The following is a 20,669-nucleotide window of genomic DNA, read 5'->3' on the forward strand; positions in this document are numbered from 1 at the left end:
AGTAGACAGAGAAGCAGGCAGAGAGAGGAGGCTCCCCATGGAGCAGAGAGCCCAATGTGGGGCTCAATGCCAGGACCCTGGGATTATGATCTGAGCCAAAGGCAGAGGCTTTAACCCACTGAGCCACCCAGGCGTCCTATTAGTTGCATTTCTATACACCAAGAGAAATTAAGGAATCAATCCCACTTACAATTGCATCCCAAAACCATAAGATACCTAGGAATAAACCTAAAGAAAGGCAAATATTCTGTACTCAGAAAACTATGAAGTACTCATGAAAGAAATTGAAGAAGACACAAAGAAATGGAAAAATGTCCCATGCTCCTGAATTGGAAGAAAAAATATTGTGAAAATGTTTATGGTACCTCATGCAATCTACACATTTAATTCAATCCCTACAAAATACCATCCATTTTTTTCAAAGTAGTGGAACAAATAATCCTAAAATTTATATGGAACCAGAAAAGACCCCGAATAGCCAGAGGAATGTTGAAAAAAGAAAACCAAAGTTGGCAGCATCACAATTCCAGACTACAAGCTCTATTACAAAGCTGTAATTATCAAGTATGGTACTGGCACAAAAACAGACACATAGATCAATGGAACAGAATAGAGAGCCCAGAAATGGACCTTCAACTCTATGGTCAACTAATCTTCAACAAAGGAGGAAAGAATATCCAATGGAAAAAAGACAATCTTTTCAACAAATGGTGTTGGGAAAATTTTGGACAGTCACATGAAGAATTAAACTGGAGCACTTCCTTACACCATACACAAAAAACTAAAAAAAAAGAAAAGAAAAGAAGTGTTTTGTCACCAAATAAAGAGGAATGTGATGTTGGAAAGTCAAAATAAAAGACGATTGCTTCAAAATGATATGATGGGGTAAAAGAACTCATTGCATGGACCAGGAACTGCTTTGAGTCTCTGAGAAACTTACAGGGGATCCACATTATTTTTCATAAAAATATGTCATTTATGTTAACACATGATGGGTTTATCATTATTTTAAAAATGAATTAATAAATATGTAAAAGTTTTATCAATTACTTAAAGCAGAAAATATTAATAAATATAATCACATAAACAAATGATCTTTGGGGGGCCCTCAATAATTTTTAGAAGTGCATAGAGGTCCTGAGATCAAAACATTTGAGAACGGCTATCATATGCAAAATGAGCCATTCATCAATTTTGTTATGTAGTGGTTTTACTCACTAGCATAATTCTAGGATCTGCAAAGCATTGCTGAAACAAGTTTTCTGTACATAAAAATCTGGGAGTGAAATTTCCATTTGATGGATTACAGAAATGCATGGGAATGAGGGAGATAGAACTCAGTCACCACACAGCTAAGAAAATAGTGTCCTCTGATTATTCCTTTGCCATTATAAGTAGGTAAGATTTACAAATTAAAGGTTCTTTGGAGATGTTTAAAAGAGGAGATTGAGTTCTCATTTATTTTCAAAAGAACAGCAGGACAAGTTAATAAATAAAATATCAGAGTAGGCAGTAGTATGGGGAAGTGAGAAGCAAGAAATATTACATTTTATTTTATTTTATTATTATTTTTTTAACTTAACAGATCACAAGCAAGCAGAGAGGCAAGCAGAGAGAGAGGAGGAAGCAGGCTCCCTGCTGAGCAGAGAGCCCGATGTTGGGCTTGATTCCAGGACCCTGAGATCATGACCTGAGCTGAAGGCAGAGGCTTTAACCCACTGAGCCACCCACTGAGCAATTTTAAAAATTGCTTCCAAGAAAAAGGAGTATAGATGTATCCAACTAAAAGACTTACATGAATGTTTATAGACGTTTCATTTATATAGTCAAAATGTGGGGGGAAAAAATCAAATGTCCACCACCTGTAGAAAGGATACATGTTGGTTTATTTATTTATTTATTTAGATTATATTTATTTGACAGAGAAAGAGAGAGAGAACACAAGCAAGGGGAGCAGCAGGCAGAGGAAGAGGGAGAAGCAGGCTCTCCGCTGAGCAGAGAGACGGATCCCTGAGATCATGACCTGAGCCAAAAGCAGATGGTTAACTGACTGAGCCACCTCAGTGCCCCCAGAAGGCCTGAATGAAACAAAAAGGGTGACTCTCCCCCAAGTAAGAGAAAATTCTTTCTTTCCTGACTACCTTCCAACTGGGACATTAGCTTATTTCCTGTCTCCAGACTAAAACTGAAACATGGCCTTTTCCTGGGTCTTGAGCCTGGCAGCCTTTGACAGGAATTACACCATCAGCTCTCCTTCACACTTAGACTAGAACGAAAACATTGCTCTCCTGGGTCTCCAGATAGCCAGTCATCCTACAGATCTTGGGACTTGCCCTTCTCTATTATGGTATGAATTAATTCCTTATAATAAATCTCTTTGGGGACACCTGGGTGGCTCACTTGTTTGAGTGTCTCCCTTCGGCTTGGGTCATGACCCCAGGGTCATGGAATAGAGTCCCACATTGGGCTCCTTGCTCTGCCTGGAGCCTGCTTCTCCCTCTGCCTGCCGCTTCCCCAGCTTGTGCTCCCTCTCTCTCTCACACAAATAAATTAATAAAATCTTATATTTAAAAAAAAAAAATCTCTTTCATTCTTACTGGCTCTGTTTCTCAAGAGAGCCCTGACTAATACATTCAGTAACTGAAAAATCCTGAGGTCAGTTTGGCTTTAGGAGAGGACTGAGTCTAGAATAAAAATTTCACTGCAGACATATTTCTCTCTGTCTCCCTCTCACTTCTTGACATTGCCTTCAAATTCAAGCTCCTACGGTATTCCTCAAAGCTCAAACTTTCCCTTAATGAAAGCAAAATGATTGTAGATTCTATTTTTACATCATGCCTTGAGGGAAAAAGAAAACTTGTCTTTGGGAGCTTGTGTACTTGGGAGTCACTCTTTCTTGCATTGGGCCAGATTGGATCAAATGCTCATTCCTGAACCACCCACTCTGAGCAGGATAGACAGTATTGATTGGCCCATACCCATCAGGCACTATCCCTGGAGGTGTATTCTTGTGCATCAGAAAGGGGCAAGGACCTACATCAGAAAAATGAAAGGTTTCCTAGATCTCCTAACTTGGTTTCATTAAGGCTGAATTTATCCCTCGGCTATCCTAGCTGCAAGACTGCCTGGGTCATTTGGTATGTTTAGCTGCGTTCTGATCGCAGGAGGGGAAATACATTTTGGGTGGACAGCTAGCAGTATCTGTACTAATAACAAAGAGTGGGATTAGCATACTTGGTTCAGACAATGCATGGTTCTTCCCTAGGTTTGGGAAGGGTTCCACCTTTTCTGAGCATGTCTGCCTCTTCTGGCAGGTTAGATGTCCCAAATGTTTTCCTTAAATGTGACATCGATACTTCTCTGTGTTCTTTTTCTGATATCTGGGTAGGCCTATGCATGACTCAGGTGGGAAGTGCATTTTGTGACTTGCAAGACTAGGTTAGAAAAGGTGAGACAGCTTCTGCCTAGTTGTCCTTTGAGAGATGTGCCTTTGTAGTATGGAGTTCCTGTATAAGAAGTCTGGCTACCTGAAGTTGGCATGCTTGAGAGGTGATGGTGGGGGGACCATGTAGAAATAGAAAGAGCTTCTTGAAAGGCACTGCCATGTAAGCCCCCAGCTCTCCTCATCTTCCCAGTTAAGGTATCAAACACGTGACTAAGGGAGCTTTGGAGATGATTCCGGCTGACTGCAACTTTTTGAGAGATTCCTAACTAGAACCTTCCAGCCAAGCCAGTTCCAAATTCTTAAGGCACAGAAAACATGACAGAGGACAAAGGATTGTTGTTTTGGAGTAATTTATAGGCAATGACAGATAAGTAATATACCTCTTCCAACTGTGAGATTCTTTTTTTTTTTAAAGATTTTTTTAATTTATTTATTTGACAGAGAGAGATCACAAGTAGGCAGAGAGGCAGACAGAGAGAGAGAGAGGAGGAAACAGGCTCCCTGCTGAGCAGAGAGCCCGATGCGGGACTCGATCCCAGGACCCTGAGATCATGACCTGAGCCGAAGGCAGCGGCTTAACCCACTGAGCCACCCAGGCGCCCTCCAACTGTGAGATTTTATAAGCTAAAGATGAAGGAGAGAATGTCTGTCTATTGGGTAGGCAACCAATAGTGTCTGCCCCTCTCATAAGTAACAAATGTGTTAAAACAATAATTCAGTGCCTATAAAAATAAAAACTGAAGGCCATTTTTCAAAGCATTATTCACAACAATGAAAAGTTGGAGGCAACCTAAATGTCCAGTAAGAAGATGTTTAAATAAGTTATGATTCTTGCACACTTTAAATGTAATATGGCTAAAAATAACTTTATAAAAATCAAGTTTTGAAGAAAATTCAATGTCATGAGCATATGTTCTTGATATAATAATGTTAAGGTGAAAATAGCAGGAATAAAAATTGAACAGTATACTTTAAAAGGGTGAATTTTATGATGTGTAAATTATCTCAGTAAAAAATTTGTATGAGAAAAAAATGAACACATACATAAAAATGTATATGAACAGAAAAAAGGCTGAAAGGGAATATGTTAAAATGTTATTAGCAGTTATCTAAAATAACTGAAATTTTACATAGTTTTTAATGGCCTTCTTGGTAGCTTTCTCACACAGGGTAGAAGGTTGAAGTGCAATAAAACAGTGAGAACACCAGAAAAAGTGTGAAGCTGAAAATGATTTAAATCCACATTGAATTTTTAAAAAAATTGGTCAAAAAGAAGATGAGCAGGATCATAAGGTAGTTTTATTCTGTTTTTTTTTTTTTTTTTGATGGACCTCCCTTCTGTTTTCCATAATGTCTGTAACAGTTTACATTCCCAACAGTGAATAAGGATTCACTTTTCTCCACATCTTCACCAACACTTATTATTTTTTGACTTTTTAATAATAGTCATTCTAATAGATATGAAGTGATATTTCAGTGTGATTTTGATTTACATTTCTCTGATTATTAGTGACCTAGAGCACTTTTTCATATACCCGTTGGCTGCTTGGCTGTCTTCTTTGGAAAATGCAATCCCACTTCTGGGCATATATCCAAATGAAATGAAATCTAGACCTTGAAGAGAAGTCTGTACTCCCACGTTCATTGCAGCATTATTCACAACAGTCAGGACATGGAACAATTTAAGTGCTTGTCAAAGAATAAGAAAATGTGGCATGTATATAGAGTGGAATATTATTTACCCTTAACAAAGAAGTAAGTTCTTTCATTTGTGAAAACATGGATGAATCTGGAGATGTGATTCTGAGTGAAATAAGCCAGATACACAAAGATAAAATGCACAATCTGTGGCATCTAAAAAAGTTGAACCCAGAAACAGAGTAGAAAGGGTGTGGGAACAAAAGGTACATATAGGGAATATAGTTATTGATATTGTAACAGTGTTTTATGGTGGTAGACGGTAGCTACACTTGTGGTGAGCATAGCATAATGTATAAACTTGTGAAGTCACTGTTTTGTACACCTGAAACTAGTGTAACATTGTGTATCAACTGTAATCAAGTTTTAAAAATTAAAAAGAAAGAAAAGAAAAGATAACCAGGGAATGATGTATGGAGGATAGTGGGAGAAATGGGGAGATGTTTGTCAAAGGGTACAAACTTTCAGTTATCAGATGAGTAACTTCTAGAGACATAATGTACATCATGGTGACTATAGTTAATGACAATGCATTGTATACTCGACATTTTCTGAGAGAGTAGATCTTAAGTATTCTCATACACAGGAAAGAATGGTAACTATATGAGATTATGAATGTGTGAAATATCTTGATTGTGGTAATTATTTCAAAATGTATATTATATCAAAACATGTACACTATGTGGGTGTGTATATGTATATGTGTGTGTAAAGTTTTGTTAATTACACCTCAGTAAAAACGGGGTAGAAAAAGAAAAGATACATGTTGCTTTCAAAGTGATGGGGGAAGTGGTTGTGGTTTTGGGTGGGGTTATGGGGTGGAGTATGGTGTACATGAAGCATTTAGGGAAGAAAAGGAAGAAGTTCTAAATGAGCTACTGTGTGGTTCTGATGTGGGGACAATGTGGGGGAAGAGATTGATGAGGTGGTCTGAAGAGTGAAGGTCCCTCTGGGTGCGCTGGGGATGCTGTGTGTGTGTGAGTTGACTTACTCATGTGGGTGTGGAGTATACCAGAGAGGACTGAGAAGGTGTGAACCAATCCTCAGACACATGACTGAAGTAGAGTGGCCCAAGAGGGAATCAGGAGGAGAGCACAGAAATTGAACAAATACATACGAGTAAATACAGAAGACTCAGGTTTTATATCCAGCTCTTTCCTTGATTAAAATTTCCGCAAACTGTATTCTTATTAACAGTTGCTACTATGTCTCAATTTCCCAGTCTGTGTAATAAAGGAAAGCTGTACTCCTGGTTTTCCACTGTCTCAGAATGCTGAGAATCCAAAGTTCCCCATGCCAATGGGCACTTTGTAAAATAACTGCCACCATCCAAAACTCTCCCCTGATTATTTTTAACTGAGAAATGCTAAATTTTTATATCTCGTTCAAGGTTCCCTATCATTGGTGGCCTTCAGACTAATTGCATGGCAGAGCGATGCTGAGCTGGCTGTGACCACAAGAAAATGTCACACAGTCCTTAACCTTGGTAGGTTATAATCTTGTGGAAATTTACCTTCATTCTTATCTTTGAGCTGTGTGAACATTCACTGTACTCTGGTGACAGTAGTCCCTGTCATCCAAAGTTTCACTTTCAGGGGTTTCAGTTATCTACTGTCAACTGTGGAAGCAGTTAATCTTCCTTCTGACAGATGACAGAAGGTTGATAGTTGCCTGCCATTCACCTTATTCATCTCATCACGTAGGCATTTGATTATCTCATAGCACCATAAGAGGAAAGGCAAACAACGTACAGTAAGATATTTTGGGTGAAAGACCACACTCACAAACTTTTATTGTACTGTAATTGCTATAATTGTTTACTTTATTGTTAGCTATTGTTGTTAATCTCTTCCTGTGCCTAATTTATAAATTAAACTTTATCATAGGTATGTACGTGTAGGAAAAAACAGGGTATATAGGGTTTGATAATATCTGCAGTTTTGGGCATCCACTGGGAGTCTTGGAATGTATTCCCCCATGAGAAAGGGTAGACAATTGTATTGTAATCACTGTCCCGGAATGTGCTCCCACCTCCAGGCTTGCTCATTCTGGAACATCTGCCTCTTGACTGCCTAACCAAACAGTATTCTTCCTTTGAGGCCAGATTTAGTTTCACTGTCCCATAAATTCTTTCTTATCCTTAGGGCCATGCTGATCTCTTCTTAGTTGGTACATGACTACATGGCCTTCACCACATTATTTGTGACTTAGTTTCACGATGGTTCCTAGTCCAGTGTTGGCTGTGAATTGACCTCACTTAACATCTTTCTCATGCTGACTATGTGCTAAGCCCTTTGCATAAAAAAAGATTGAAAAGATTATTATCCTTGTTTTGGAGATGAGAAAAACCAAAGCTTTGTAACTCACCATGTGTCAAATTGGAATGGTGTGGGTAAATGCTTAGCTATAAATCTGGGGTTTTGTTCCTGTGGAGAAAGAATAGAACAAATATTGGGGACATCTAGCAGTCTCTGTAATAGAGGAGAGAAATGTGTAAAATGGTCGTGTGATAATTGTGGCAAGTGTTATGAAGGAAAAAGGATTGTTACCAATAGTTTATGCCAGGGTTTTGTGGTAGGAAGTCATATTGAAAGAACTAGAAGTAGGCCTTGAAGGTAGGTACATTAGTATTCCATTGCAATGTAACAAATTCCTCATACCACTCATGAATTGTCTCACAATTGTGAAGGTCACACATTTGTCCTCCATGGTGTGGTTTGGTTCAATGCTCAGAAGCAGTCTGAAATCAAGGTGTCGAATGGACTCTTCTTGTCTGGCGGCTCTGCAGGAACATCCGTTTCAGGATCATTCTTCGTGTTGGAAGAATTTCATTCCTTGCAGCTGTGGGAACGAGGTCCACATTTTCCTGCTGTCTGTCAGCCAGAGTCCACTCACAGCTCCTAGAAGCTGCATACATTCCTTGACATGTGGCCTTCTGCAACTTTAATCCAGTGACAGTTTGTTAAATCCTTATGGTTCTAATTTTTAACTTCTTCTTCCGTGGAGAGCTAAAGAAAACTTTCTGCTTTAAAGGGGCTGATGTAATTAGGTCAGACTTGCCTGGATACTCTTCCTATTTTAAGGTCAACTGTGCTATATCTCACATTTCCACGGAGGTGAAATTCATTACATTTGTAGTCTTGCGGATTATACCAGGGATAGGAAATCTAGGCAGACCTCTTAGAATTTTACCTACCACAGTAGGTAAGACTTAGACAAGCAGATAAAGCTTTCTAGTTGAGAAAGAAATGTAGGCAAAAGCTCAAAAGAGAAACTCCATCAGTGATTTTTGGAGATTGTGAATACGTCATCTCCCCCAATGTCTTGGTCCCCTATTCCCACCCCACATCACCTCCCTCTCCCCACTCCTGTCCAACGATCACAGCTGGTTTCTCCTCTTGGGTAGGATTTCAAGTGTGCTCCCCATAGTGTCTAGGGGTGAGGCATTATGGTGGTCATTCTCAACTCAGGCTATTAGTGCTAAAGCATGTTTGGCAGTTGGGCCAAGGTGGCAGTGGGCCTCCTTCCCTCCCTTGATCCAGTTACTGAGCAAGCCTCAGTGTGGAGGGAAAGATGCCTTTTGAGATCAGGCATCTGCTGTGGGTTGTGGGGGAAGTCCTGTGGGAAGGGGAGATGCCTGACTTGGCTTCCATGCTTCTAGCTGGGAACAGTACATTAGTCTAGCAGCTGGCAGGAGGGGGCTCCAGGCAGCCAGTGGGTTGCATGGGCCCCCAAGTTCCTGTGGGGTTCTGTATTTATTTAAAAGGTATCTCTCTGATCAGGTTAATGTGACATTAAAGATTTTGTTTATTTATTTGACAGAGAGTCACGAGTAGGCAGAGAAGCAGGCAGAGAGAGAGAGAGAGGAGGAAGCAGGCTCCTACTGAGCAGAGAGCCCGATGTGGGGCTCAATCCCAGGACCCTGAGATCATGACCTGAGCTGAAGGCAGAGGCTTTAACCCACTGAGCCACCCAGGTGCCCCGGTTAATGTGACATTAAATAGTAAGTTAAAAATACCATTACAGGTTGAGAGAGAAACTGCCAAAGAAAGGAACAAATTTTATATTTTAGAATCTTTTTTTTTTCCAAGATTTATTTATTTTAGAGAGCAGGGAGGGACACTGAGAGAGGGAGAGGGAGAGAGAGTCTCTAGCAAACTCTCGATCTCACAACTCTGAGATCAGAACCTGAGCGAAACCAAGAGTTAGATGCTTAATGACTGTGTCACCCAGGTGCCCCTATTTTACTGTCATTCCTCAAGGGGATCCATGTTTTCATTTTGCACTGGGTCCCACAAATTGGGTAGCTTGACCCTTGTGAAATTTTGGGTAAACTGCAGAGTTTAGTTTTCTTACCTATAAAATGAGGGAGAATAAAATAATATATACTGCATATACCTCAATTTGAATAAGGGCTTATACAATGCTTAGTACTTACAGAGTACTAAATAAATGTTAACTTAAAATAGAGGGATAAAGAATTACATTGTCTATAAGACTATTTTGCCTCTCGCAAAATGTGGGACCTTGAGAAATATTTTCCTTTTCCCCCCTTTTTAAAAATAATTTTATTTATTCATTTGAAAGAGAGATAGAGAAAATGAGTAGAGGAAGGGTAGAGGGAGTGGGAGAGGGGAAGCAGACACTCCACTAAGCAGGGAGCTGGATGTGGGACTCCATCTCAGGACCTGAGATCATGACCTGAGCCAAAGACAGACGCTTAACCAACTGAGCCACCCAGGCACCTTGACAACTACTTTCATTTGACTTGAAGATCTTCAGCTTGGATGTATTAGTGAAAGTATTACATCCTCATGGGAAAGCTTGGGCAAGAGAGAGTGTGAGATGAGGAAGACATTCATAAGATGTACACAAAGTGCACTGTGAGAGGATTAGTAATTTGGTCCTATCAAAATACAAAAATACTTTTTAAATTTTCACTTCCTTTCTAGGTATCTATCCTAGAGAAATACACACGTGCCCAATACAGAGACAAGTACAATGATGCTCATGCAGAATTGTTTTTTAATACTGAAAAACAGGATTCAACCTAAATGTCCATTACTAGGAAATAAGTTCTATAAATTGTTTGATTTCGTTCACTGGAATACCATGCAGCTACTAAAAAAAGAGTGAAGTAGACCTGTATCAATGGTGAAAGATGACCGGGGGATTTTAATTAAGGGGAAAAATATCAAATTCCAGGAAATGTTTAATCCCACTTACTTAGAAGTATATATGTACAAGAAAACGAATAGGCAAAAGTCTAAAAGGCTACACACTAAACTGTTAACAGTGAGTATCTCTGAGGGAGTCGGTGGAATGTGTGTGAATGAATGGGACACTCCTGTTTCTCTATGCACTTCTATTATTTGAATGTTTTACCAAAAACATTTTCATGTATTACTGAGAAGAAATGGAAAGACTATTTTGAAGGCATTGTGCAAAGGGAAAAGTTGAGGAGGCGGGGCAGAGAGACCTACAGCTCCGTGGTCTCCCGAGACCCCAGCGCCGCCCGAGGTAAGGAGACCCCGCCCCGCTGAGGTGATTCTGCAGAGGGGCGGAGCTCTGCAGAGCCCAAGCGGGAGGTGGCTCCTGGGGGCGGGGCCACTGGTTCCAGCCGCACGCTCCGCTCCCACCATGTCCTTATAAGGAGCGCCCCGCGTTAGGGCTCCGGAATCCGGTTGCAATCCCTGCGGCGCAGCCCCAATCCCAGGCCCCTCCCTTGGGAATGGGGGCGGGGCGGGGTCTGGGCGGCGAGGTTGCGAGGGCGGAGCATCTCGAAGCAGGACCAATAGGAGTGGCGGCCCCGGTTTGAGCGGTGCTGCCATTGGGTGCGACGACGCGATGGGGGCGGGGCGCCCGCGGGGCTGGTTACGCCGAGGGAAGCCCGGACTCCGTAGTTGCTGCTCGCAGTCTGTCTTTCAGCGGGTTCCCGGCCCCGCCGTTCCCAATTTTCTGTAGCCCGCGGTTCGCCGCCCCGCTAGCCGCCGCGATGCCGGTGTTTCATACGCGCACGATCGAGAGCATCTTGGAGCCGGTGGCGCAGCAGATCTCGCACCTGGTGATCATGCACGAGGAAGGCGAGGTGGACGGTAAAGCCATCCCTGACCTCACCGCGCCCGTGGCCGCCGTGCAGGCGGCCGTCAGCAACCTTGTCCGGGTGAGCGCGCTGGGCCTGGGGTCGGGAGCGGGGTCAGGAGACATCCCAGTGGGTCCCCTTCGCCGGCTAGCTCCCTGTGGCTTTGCGCGTGGGCTCTGGAGCCAGATGGTCATGGGTTCGAACGCCGATTCCCCCCACTCTGTGACCTTGAGCGAGCGCCCGAGCTTCTGTGGGCCTCAGTTTCTTCATCTCTAAAATGGGGGCAATCATAAAAATGCCTGCCTTGCGGGTTTGTTGTGAAGATTCAGCGAGGTGGGTATTTGTAAAGTGCCCAGCGCAGCCTGTGACCCATAGTAGGCGCTCGGTAAATGATAGTTGTTAGGGTGTCTGATGGCCCCTTTCACTCAGCAGGCTGTCGCCCCTCACGTTGACAGCCTTGCTCTCAGCTCCTTTTTAGGCCTCCCCAGTCTGGCCTATGAGCTGGCGCGCTCCCCTACGGATTCCCCGCCTTTCCTTCCAGGGATTCTTACTTGAGCCGCGCTGTTCACCTTTCTAGTACTTCTGCCCCTCACCCTGAAACCTGCCTCACCCGCCACGCTCCCCCCGTGCTCCCCAAGTCTGGCTCTTTTGTCCACTTGTCTTCCTGGCCACTCGTCCGTCTCCCGGGCTCCTCCTTCCTGCCTAGGCATTTCTACTTCGGCTCACACCTCTGGCACTCTCAAACACCGGCGAATTTCTTTATGTTTCTTTATGCAGTACTTCATGACCACGAGTCCTCTTTCCTGTTTCGCTTCACCTGCCGCCTTTCATTTTATTCCCTCCGGTGGAGATTTCCACCTGGCTTTACCTGCTGTCAAACGGCTTCCGCCCCCTGGGGCCTTTCCAGCCTCGGGGGCCCTCCTCCTCGGCCCCTTCTCCGGGCAGGAAGCAAGATGGAGTGCTGGGAGAGGCCTGTGGAATCTGGGATCTGCGGCCCCTGCCGGAGAGAAGGACGGGGCGTCTCCTCCCCGACCCGCAACTTTCGTGGGTGTCTGAGTGGCCCTTGCAGACCCCTGTAGCCCAGAGCTGTGACTCATAACTTAGGTGGTGCCTAGGGGAGGCGGAGCTCACTCCTGAAATGGGGAAAGAGGTGCTGTGACCAGTCTTTTAACACTTCCCTGACTAATATCACACTCTCTTTCCCACCCTGGGTGGGTGACTCAGACCGCTGCTGCCTGTGAGGGACAACTTTGGAAAAAGTTCATGCTGCTCCCCCACCGAGCTGTGTAAATAGTTTGTGTCAGGGTAGTTGGCAGGTTGGGAGGCAACTGTGGGTCTGGGTGGGGCTTGGGTTACTTATCTGATTAGAGCCCTGACTGCACCAGGGGCACTGTAGCTGCTGAAAGTCTTCAGTCTTTGGGTCCCTTCTCAGGCATTTGGAGAGACTGATCATTAGGAAGATGGGGGGGGGGGGGGACTCTATTGACCAAATTCTTATTCTTTCTATGTAGATTTAGAAAGAATCTATTCAGTAAGAATACTGTCTTCATTCAGAACATCTAGTTCTACATTGTTCTTGTTCTTTTTATATCTAATTTTAATCTAAGACTCCAGAGTACATTCTTATGTAGTGTTGTCTAACATGGCTGCATTCCAGGCCTCCATTTTTCAACAAATAGGAAACAATGTAAAGAGACAGGGTAATAGTGTCCCTCCATGGAGTACTTCAGGAAATGAAATCTTAAAACCACATGTTGCACTTGGAACAGAGCTAGTTTAGTCTAGAGGTTGATATCTGGTTAGGCTATTTAGAGAAAAGTTATTTATGAGCTTCATTGCATGAATTAATAAGAATTGAATGCTGCGTAGGGAGCATTGTAATAAATCAGCGATTCTCAGGTTGGGCTGTGCATCAGAATCACCGGTGGGGCTTTTTAGTAATAAAGATGTCCAACTCCCATCTCAGACTTAACTGTGGAGTTCTTCATGGGGTAGTCTCAAAGCCTTTTGTATTTTTTAGAAGCTCCATAGGTGGTTGTGATACATGCTTTGTTAGGAAACACTGCGAAGACATTGTGGGACAAATACTAAAGAAATAAGGCCAGTCAGGAGCTGAAAAAAAATTACGTACAGTTATATCCCAGTACATACAAGAAAAGGGACTTGGGATTGCTGGTAGATCTGAATTAGCAGAGAGAAAGTTGGGAGGATTGTGCTGTTAGTCAATAATGAACAAAGGTACTGATAAGTCATTTCCAGGTTACAACAAGTATATTGTCTGGACTAGCTCAGGAAGTAAGTTGGAGAGAAATTAGAGACGAAGTCAGTGTATGACATATGGGCACTTTAACAGAAGGCCTTATCCAATAAGATGAACAAAGACAATGGGAGGGGAGAGGGGATGAGAATAGTGTTACAGGGTTTCAGGGAGACTGCATAGGTTGTGTTCTCTGGAGGCTGGACGACCGGCCCACTGCTTGAAATTCTCAGTGCCAGTTGTGGCCCTTATATATGTTACTGAATATTGTGATGAATTATGTACATGTGTCAAGTTCCCAACTAGGTTGTGTCTGGAGAACAGGCCTCATTTGATATTTCTTTATGTGCTCCCCGGTTCCTCCCCTCAACACTGGCACACATAAGTATTGCTGAAGGAAAGAGGGAACTGTGGGAGGCAAGATAAATTAGGAGACCTTTTAGACTGGTTGTTCATGAATATAATGAGGCCCTGGGCTTTGGATGTGGCAGGGAAAATGGAGAAGGAATTAATTAGAAATATAGTAGAGGAAGAGTTAATAGAACTTGATGATATAACTCTCAGGTTTTGGGGTGCCTGGGTGGCTCAGTGGGTTAAAACCTCTGCCTTCAGCTCGGGTCATGATCCCATGGTCCTGGGACTGAGCCTCACATCGGGCTCTCTGCTTAGCAGGGAGCTTGCTTCCTCCTCTCTATCTCTCTGCCTACTTATGATCTCTGTCTGTCAAATAAATAAATAAAATCTTAAAAAAAAAAAAAAGAACTCTCAGGTTTTTCTAGGAAAAAACATGGTGTTATTATAAAATAAGGAAACTGATTTTTGAATGAATATTATGGAACTTACATAATTCAGGTTTCTTTCAGTTACCTTGGGAGGTTATATTTTTGTTCCAGCACTTCTGTTTGAGAATTTCTCTCAGATTATTTACATACCTATGTCAAATTAGTCAAGAAAATTTCATCTGCAGTGGACTTTCCATTAGCCCTATTATTTTATGTGCCGTTCTTTTTTTTTTTTTTTTTTTAAAGATTTTATGTATTTATTTGACAGAGAGAAATCAATCACAAGTAGATGGAGAGGCAGGCAGAGAGAGAGAGAGAGGGAAGCAGGCTCCCCGCTGAGCAGAGAGCCCGATGCAGGACTCGATCCCAGGACCCTGAGATCATGACCTGAGCCGAAGGCAGCGGCTTAACCCACTGAGCCACCCAGGCGCCCCTGCCGTTCTTGTGTCTAAATGAGCTTTGGATTTTTCCAGAATTAAAGTTTACCAGATGAAGATGAAATTGTCAATTGTTAAGCATCATCCTTCCTTTACCAAATAGGTATTTATTGAGACCCCCTTTTAATGTCAAAGCAGTGTAGGATTCTGGGCAAAGTAAGTACAATACTGGACTGCAAGGGCTAAGCGACTGTAAGGAAGTGAAGTACCCTGGAAGTTCAGAGGAAGGTAAGATTACTTTTGAGAGGAGAATCCAGAAGGCTGTATGGAGGATGTAACATTTGAGACAGGTGGGATTTGATTTAAAGACGAGGTAAGAAAGGCATTATAAGCAGAAAGAACTACCCAGACAAAGGCATAGAATTATTGAGCATCTGAGGACCACGTTTTGACTTAAGGCATTAAGGGGCAAAACTCATTTGGATTTACAACTTCATGTGTATTTGCTAAACAATTAGTCTGGTCACTTAACGTGCACACCTCATCACAACGGAGTCATCACTTTGACCGCACACTTAGGGAGGATTAGGATGGGAAATTATTCACATGTCCTTTTTTCAACTCAGGACTCAATCCTGAACAAGACCATTTTTTAAAAAACAGTTTTTTTGAGATATAATTCACATACCATACAATTCCCCCATTTAAAGTAGATAATTAAGTGGGTTTTTTTGTTTTGTTTTTTAAATATATTGACAGAGTTGTGTCACCATCACTACAATCTAATTTTAGGAAGTTTGTGTCCCCTCACAGAGAATCCTCATACCCAAGTCACTCAGTCTCTCCCATCCCCCACCTTCCTAGTCCTAGGCAATCACCAGTCTACTGTCTGTCTTTGTGGATTAGCCTATTCTGGACATTTTATGTTAATGCAATCATAAAACATGTGGTCTTTCATGTCTGACTTCTTTCACTTTGCATGTTTTCAAGGTTCATCCAGGGGGGTCATATAGTATGTATCAGAACTTCATTCCTTTTTGTTGCTGAATAATATTCCATTATATGGAATAAGGCCATTTTAAATACAGAGAGTGATTCTAATGTAATAATAAAACAAGGAAGGGGAGCTAAGAGAAAGAAGGAAAAACAGAGGAAGGGTAAGAAGTTCCAAGGGTGAGATTCTGTGAGCAGTGTGAAAAAGTCAGAAGTCTTAGACTGCCTGTCTTGTAGCATGGTATATAAATTTTTCTTTCTCTATTGAAGTGACCCATGGCCATCTGTCAGTCTTTGTGACCCCATAGTTGTGGTAGTTTTATTAATGGGGCTTCAGACCCTTTGCCTTCTCCATTGCATCTGAGGGCATGTGTTGTAACTTCTCCTTGGGCTCATGAAATATTTATTTTGGGAGTTTTTGTGGCCTTGGCTTTTATGAGCCTCACCCATATATCATACCCTCTTGAGACCAGCTCTGGTACAAATAGAGCATTGTCTTTAACCTAACCTGATAGATGGGGAAGACTGTTCTGCTCTTAAAAAGAGATCAGCAATTAATTTTGTCATTTGTAAATATCGATATTAGCATCTGAAATTATTTTTGCTGTAATTTTTTTTTCTTGGTTGATGTTAGATATTTTTCAGTTAAAATAAATAACAACAGGGCACCTGGCTGGGCTTAGTTGGAAGAGCATATGACTCTTGATCTTAGGGTTGTAGAGTTTGAACCCCATGTTGCCCCTAGAGATTACTTGAGGGGGGATATATATATATATATATATTTTTTTTTTTTAATTCATTTGACAGAAAGAGAAAGATCACAAGTAGGCAGAGCAGCAGGCAGAGAGAGAAGGGGGGAAGCAGGCTCCCTGCTGAGCAGAGAGTCAGCCGTGGGGCTCAATCCCAGGACCCTGAGATCATGACCTGAGCCAAAGGCACAGGCTTAACCCACTGAGCCACTCAGGCACCCTGGAAAAAAGAAATCTTAATAAATAAATAAATAAATAAATAAATAAAATAACAACAATTGTGATAGGCCTCTGGGTGATTTTTTTTCCTTTTTAATATTTTTCTGTATTTTTTAGTTTTTAAAATGAACATATTTCTACATTAAGGAAAAAAGTAATCAAGTGAATATAAAGAACATTTGTATAATCCTTTATAGTTAATAAAACACTTTCATCTACACTATCATAGTAATCCTTTAAGGTAGATATTGTGATGGTCCCAGTTTTACAGATGAGGATACTGTAGGTTAGGGAATTTAAGTAATCTGCTCTCAGTGGCGAAGCTAGTTAGTCGGAGAGCTTGAACCCAAACTCTGTTTCTCTTACTCTGTACCCTTTGCTTACTCTACTGCACTATTCTGTGTCCAATTAGAGCAAAGCTGTTAAATATCAGTGGAAGGTTTCCACCTAGAATTTGAAGCAACAAGAATGCTGTTAGTCATAGAGTTTCCATGTGACCTGGGCCTGGCAAAATTACCTGTTAAAAGCCTGGCTTTGGCAAGGCCTGCAATGAAGGGTCCATATATTAAAAGACTGGTGTGAAGGTAGGGTTCTGTTTCACAGCAACATTCCATTTTGCAGCTTTTCTTTAGAAAAAAACACAAGAGTAGCTACAGATCAGCAAAGAAGTATTAATGCCTGCAAAACAGATAAAGGCTTTTTATAGTATATATGGCTGCTCAGCTCGAAAGCCCCTTAGAACTAATAGTATTTAAAGTACTTTTATAGGATTTCTGTATTTACATAGTATTTAAGGTAGGTTTGTGGATTCTTTGGGCAATCATGAAGTTTCATTTGAAAAATGAAAACCTTGAATCAAAAGAGATAAATGAATGACTCAGATTGTGAACTTTGTTCTAATAATACTTAACATTTACTCATGTGATTGAGAGAACAGAAGAGTTTTGAAGATAATAATGTTTCTACAACCATTTTTTAAATTTTAGTAGGGCCCCAATTTAAATATTCGTTTAGGGGCGCCTGGGTAGCACAGCTGGCTAAGCATCTGCCTTTGGTTTAGGCCATGATCCTGGGGTCCTAAAATCCAGCTCCACGTCCTTGTTGGGCTCCCTGCTCAGTGGGGAGTTGGCTTCTCCCTCTCCCTCTCCCGCTTGCCTGTGTGTGTGCGCTCTCTCTCTCAAATAAATAAAATCTTTAAAAAATATATTTGTTTATATATCTACACAGTAGAAAGTTGGGCTTTTCCAAAGTTGTTTTATAAATAGCACTGGAATAACTCTAAGAGGACAGAATAAAAGTTAGAGTAAAAGTCTTGTTGGTATTAAGCACAGTATCTTAAGTTGCATCCTTCTGTTACAGTCCAGGAATAAGGGCAGCATTAAAGCAACTACTTTGTTTTTTTTTTTTTTTAAGATTTTATTTATTTATTTGACAGAGAGTCAGCAAGAGAGGGATCACAAGCAGGGGGAGTGGGAGAGGGAGAAGCAGGTTTCCCTACGGATCCGGAAGCCTGATGTGGGGCTTGATCCTGGGATCAAGGACCCTGGGATCATGACCTGAGCTGAAGGCAGACACTTAATGACTGAGCCACCCAGGTGTCTCTAAAACAACTACTTTTATGAGGATGGGAACTATTTGGATTTTATATATTTCTTGTATATTTGTTAAAAAAGGAGTTTGATCATTTCAGATACTTATTTAATTACTGGTCATTTATATACATATAAAATGCTTACGCTTTACATGTATCACAACTAAGAGGGTTTTGTTATTCCTTTTTTTTTTTTTTTTTTTTTTTTAATGCAGCTCAGTATAGCAGGTATACATGGTCTGGTAATATTTACCATACTTGGTCAGGGTTTGTTTTCTCTGCTACATTGTAGGTTCCTCAGTGTCAGGGACCACATCTTTTGTGTTCATTACTTAATTTCCAGTGGCTGGCTGTGACCATAGCTGTACCTTTTGATTTTTTTTTAAGTAAGTGAACATATATATAGTTTCTATTTTTTATGTGAAGAATACTGTAATAGAAATTTTGTGCAATGAATACTTTTCTTCTCCAGCTTTTAAACATCTGATACAGCTGAATTTGAACACTCTAATTGAATTTATTATGGGCTGTGTCTGAAACAAATATATATACTAAGAGGAAAGCATAAATGGCTAACTGCCCATTGGTTGAGATAACAAAAGTGTTCAGGCTATTTTGGGTTGTGGTTCTCTGTTTCAGAGTGCTTTCAACTATGCAGGCCACCTTCTAAATTCATAAATGAGAATATGTTGCTATCTGAAAGAGACATTGAGATCTTGCATTCTTTTAACATTGAAAGTTACTTTTTAAAATTTAACAATTTAGACCAGGTGTTGATACATTATTTGGAGTCCTGCTGGTTACAGTGTGGTAGCATACTGTGAGTCCTGAATTCCTCATTAAAAGATCCTCACTTCCTTGAACTATATGGCAGGAGACAAAGATTATCATAAAGCTGAACTGTCTATTTTTTGCTTTTTGACTGATCTGGCCCAGCCTTTTCATTGAACCTTATGTCATGGTCATGACAGTGGGGTACATTTTTACCTAATAACCCAGCATTAGAGCAGTATCAAAAGAGGTCTTAATCCTTAATCAGCAAATGTTAGTGATCAGCTGGTATCACAGCAGGATTTCTTTCTAGAATAATCCTATATGCTCAGTATTCTTGCCGAGGAAGGGTCATTCAGTTACTTCATGTTGTTTTGGGGCAGGTCTGCCCTTAAACCTTCCCATATAGACAGGTCTAGAAGGAGAAAATATAAATTTCAGCCTTAACTTTGTAAGCTTCAGCAGCCTTCAGTTCTGTATATCTAGTATAAATACATCAAAGGGAGGTTTAAAGAGTAAAGTTTGACTATGTAATAAGACTCTGAAACACCCAGAGAAGAAGGTGAATGTATTGGAGGATGAGAGGTACTCCCTTAAAAAAAAAAAAAGAAAATCTTTTTTAAAAAAGACAGTCTTCTGCTCCATAACCATTCTCAATGAAAACTAAATAAGTACTAAAATGGCTGTAAAAGACAGAGAAGCAAACACTTTGATCATTCAAAACTTACGTTATCTGAAAAAAACAAACAAAAACTTAAGTTATCTGAACTTAATCCTGTTTTTTCTTAAAGATTATTTATTTATTTATTTATTTGAGAGAGAGTTGGGGTAGGGGCAGAGGGAGACAGAGAGAGAATCCTCAAGCTGACTCCCTGCTGAGCGAAGAGCCCTGTTTGGGGCTCAGTCCCATGGCCCTGAGATCATGACCTGAGCTGAAACCAAGAGCTGCCCGTTTAACTGACTGAGCCACCCAGGGCCCTCTACCCCCGTTCAGTTTTTCTTAGTAATTTCCAAAAAGATTTATTAGGGAAGGAGGTTGAGATTAATATGTGGGTACCAGGGTGGTGCCTGGGTGGTTTAGTTGTTAGGCATCTGCCTTTGGCTCAGGTCATGATCCCAGGGTCCTGGGATGGAGCCCAGCATCAGGCTCTCTGCTCAACAGGAAGCCTGCTTCTCTTTCTCTGACTCCCCCTGCTCGTGTTCCCTCTCTCGCTGTCTTTCTCTCTCTGTCAAATAAATAAAATAAACTCTTTAAAAAAAATGTAGGTACTGAATTTTTTCACTGTATTTTATCATAATTGAAGTATTATATCCTTCATATAGTAATATAAATAATATTGAACTGTATACTGTTATCATGCTGAGCCCTCATATAGTCTTCCAAAAGGAACGACATTTTTCTTATTACAAAAGTATTGCATTTTCTTTGTTGAAATTTAGAAAATCTGTCTCCTCTCAGTTTTCTCAGCCTTTTCAGTCTGTTTGAACTTGACTTGTCTTACTCTCTCATTTCCTTTTCTCTCTACTCCTAACCAATTTGTGTTTCCCTGGATATAAATACAAACGAAACTATATATAGATGCACCAGTTCTTATCCTTTTTCACTATTTAAAAAAACCCCAAACCCTTTAATTTACTTTCCCATTTAAGAATTTACAAAGAGGGGCGCCTGGGTGGCTCAGTGGGTTGAGCCTCTGCCTTCGCC

The 20,669-nt window shown here is 41.2% G+C and overlaps 1 protein-coding gene across 2 annotated transcripts in view; it reads left to right on the top strand.

Moving 5' to 3' along the window:
- Positions 1–10,768: 10,768 nt before the first annotated feature.
- VCL (vinculin) overlaps positions 10,769–20,669 on the top strand; it is a 114,170-nt gene continuing 104,269 nt past the window's right edge. Inside the window, exon 1 of one of the 2 annotated variants that reach the window (XM_082716804.1) lies at positions 10,769–11,306. In XM_082716804.1, the coding sequence (XP_082572930.1) occupies positions 11,139–11,306 (168 nt within the window). In that variant the 5' untranslated portion in view covers positions 10,769–11,138. The remainder of the gene's footprint in view (positions 11,307–20,669) is intronic. The other variant, XM_082716805.1, reaches the window with a different exon arrangement.

This window comes from Mustela nivalis, assembly GCF_964662115.1.
Source record: "Mustela nivalis genome assembly, chromosome: 2".
Lineage (NCBI taxonomy): Eukaryota > Metazoa > Chordata > Mammalia > Carnivora > Mustelidae > Mustela > Mustela nivalis.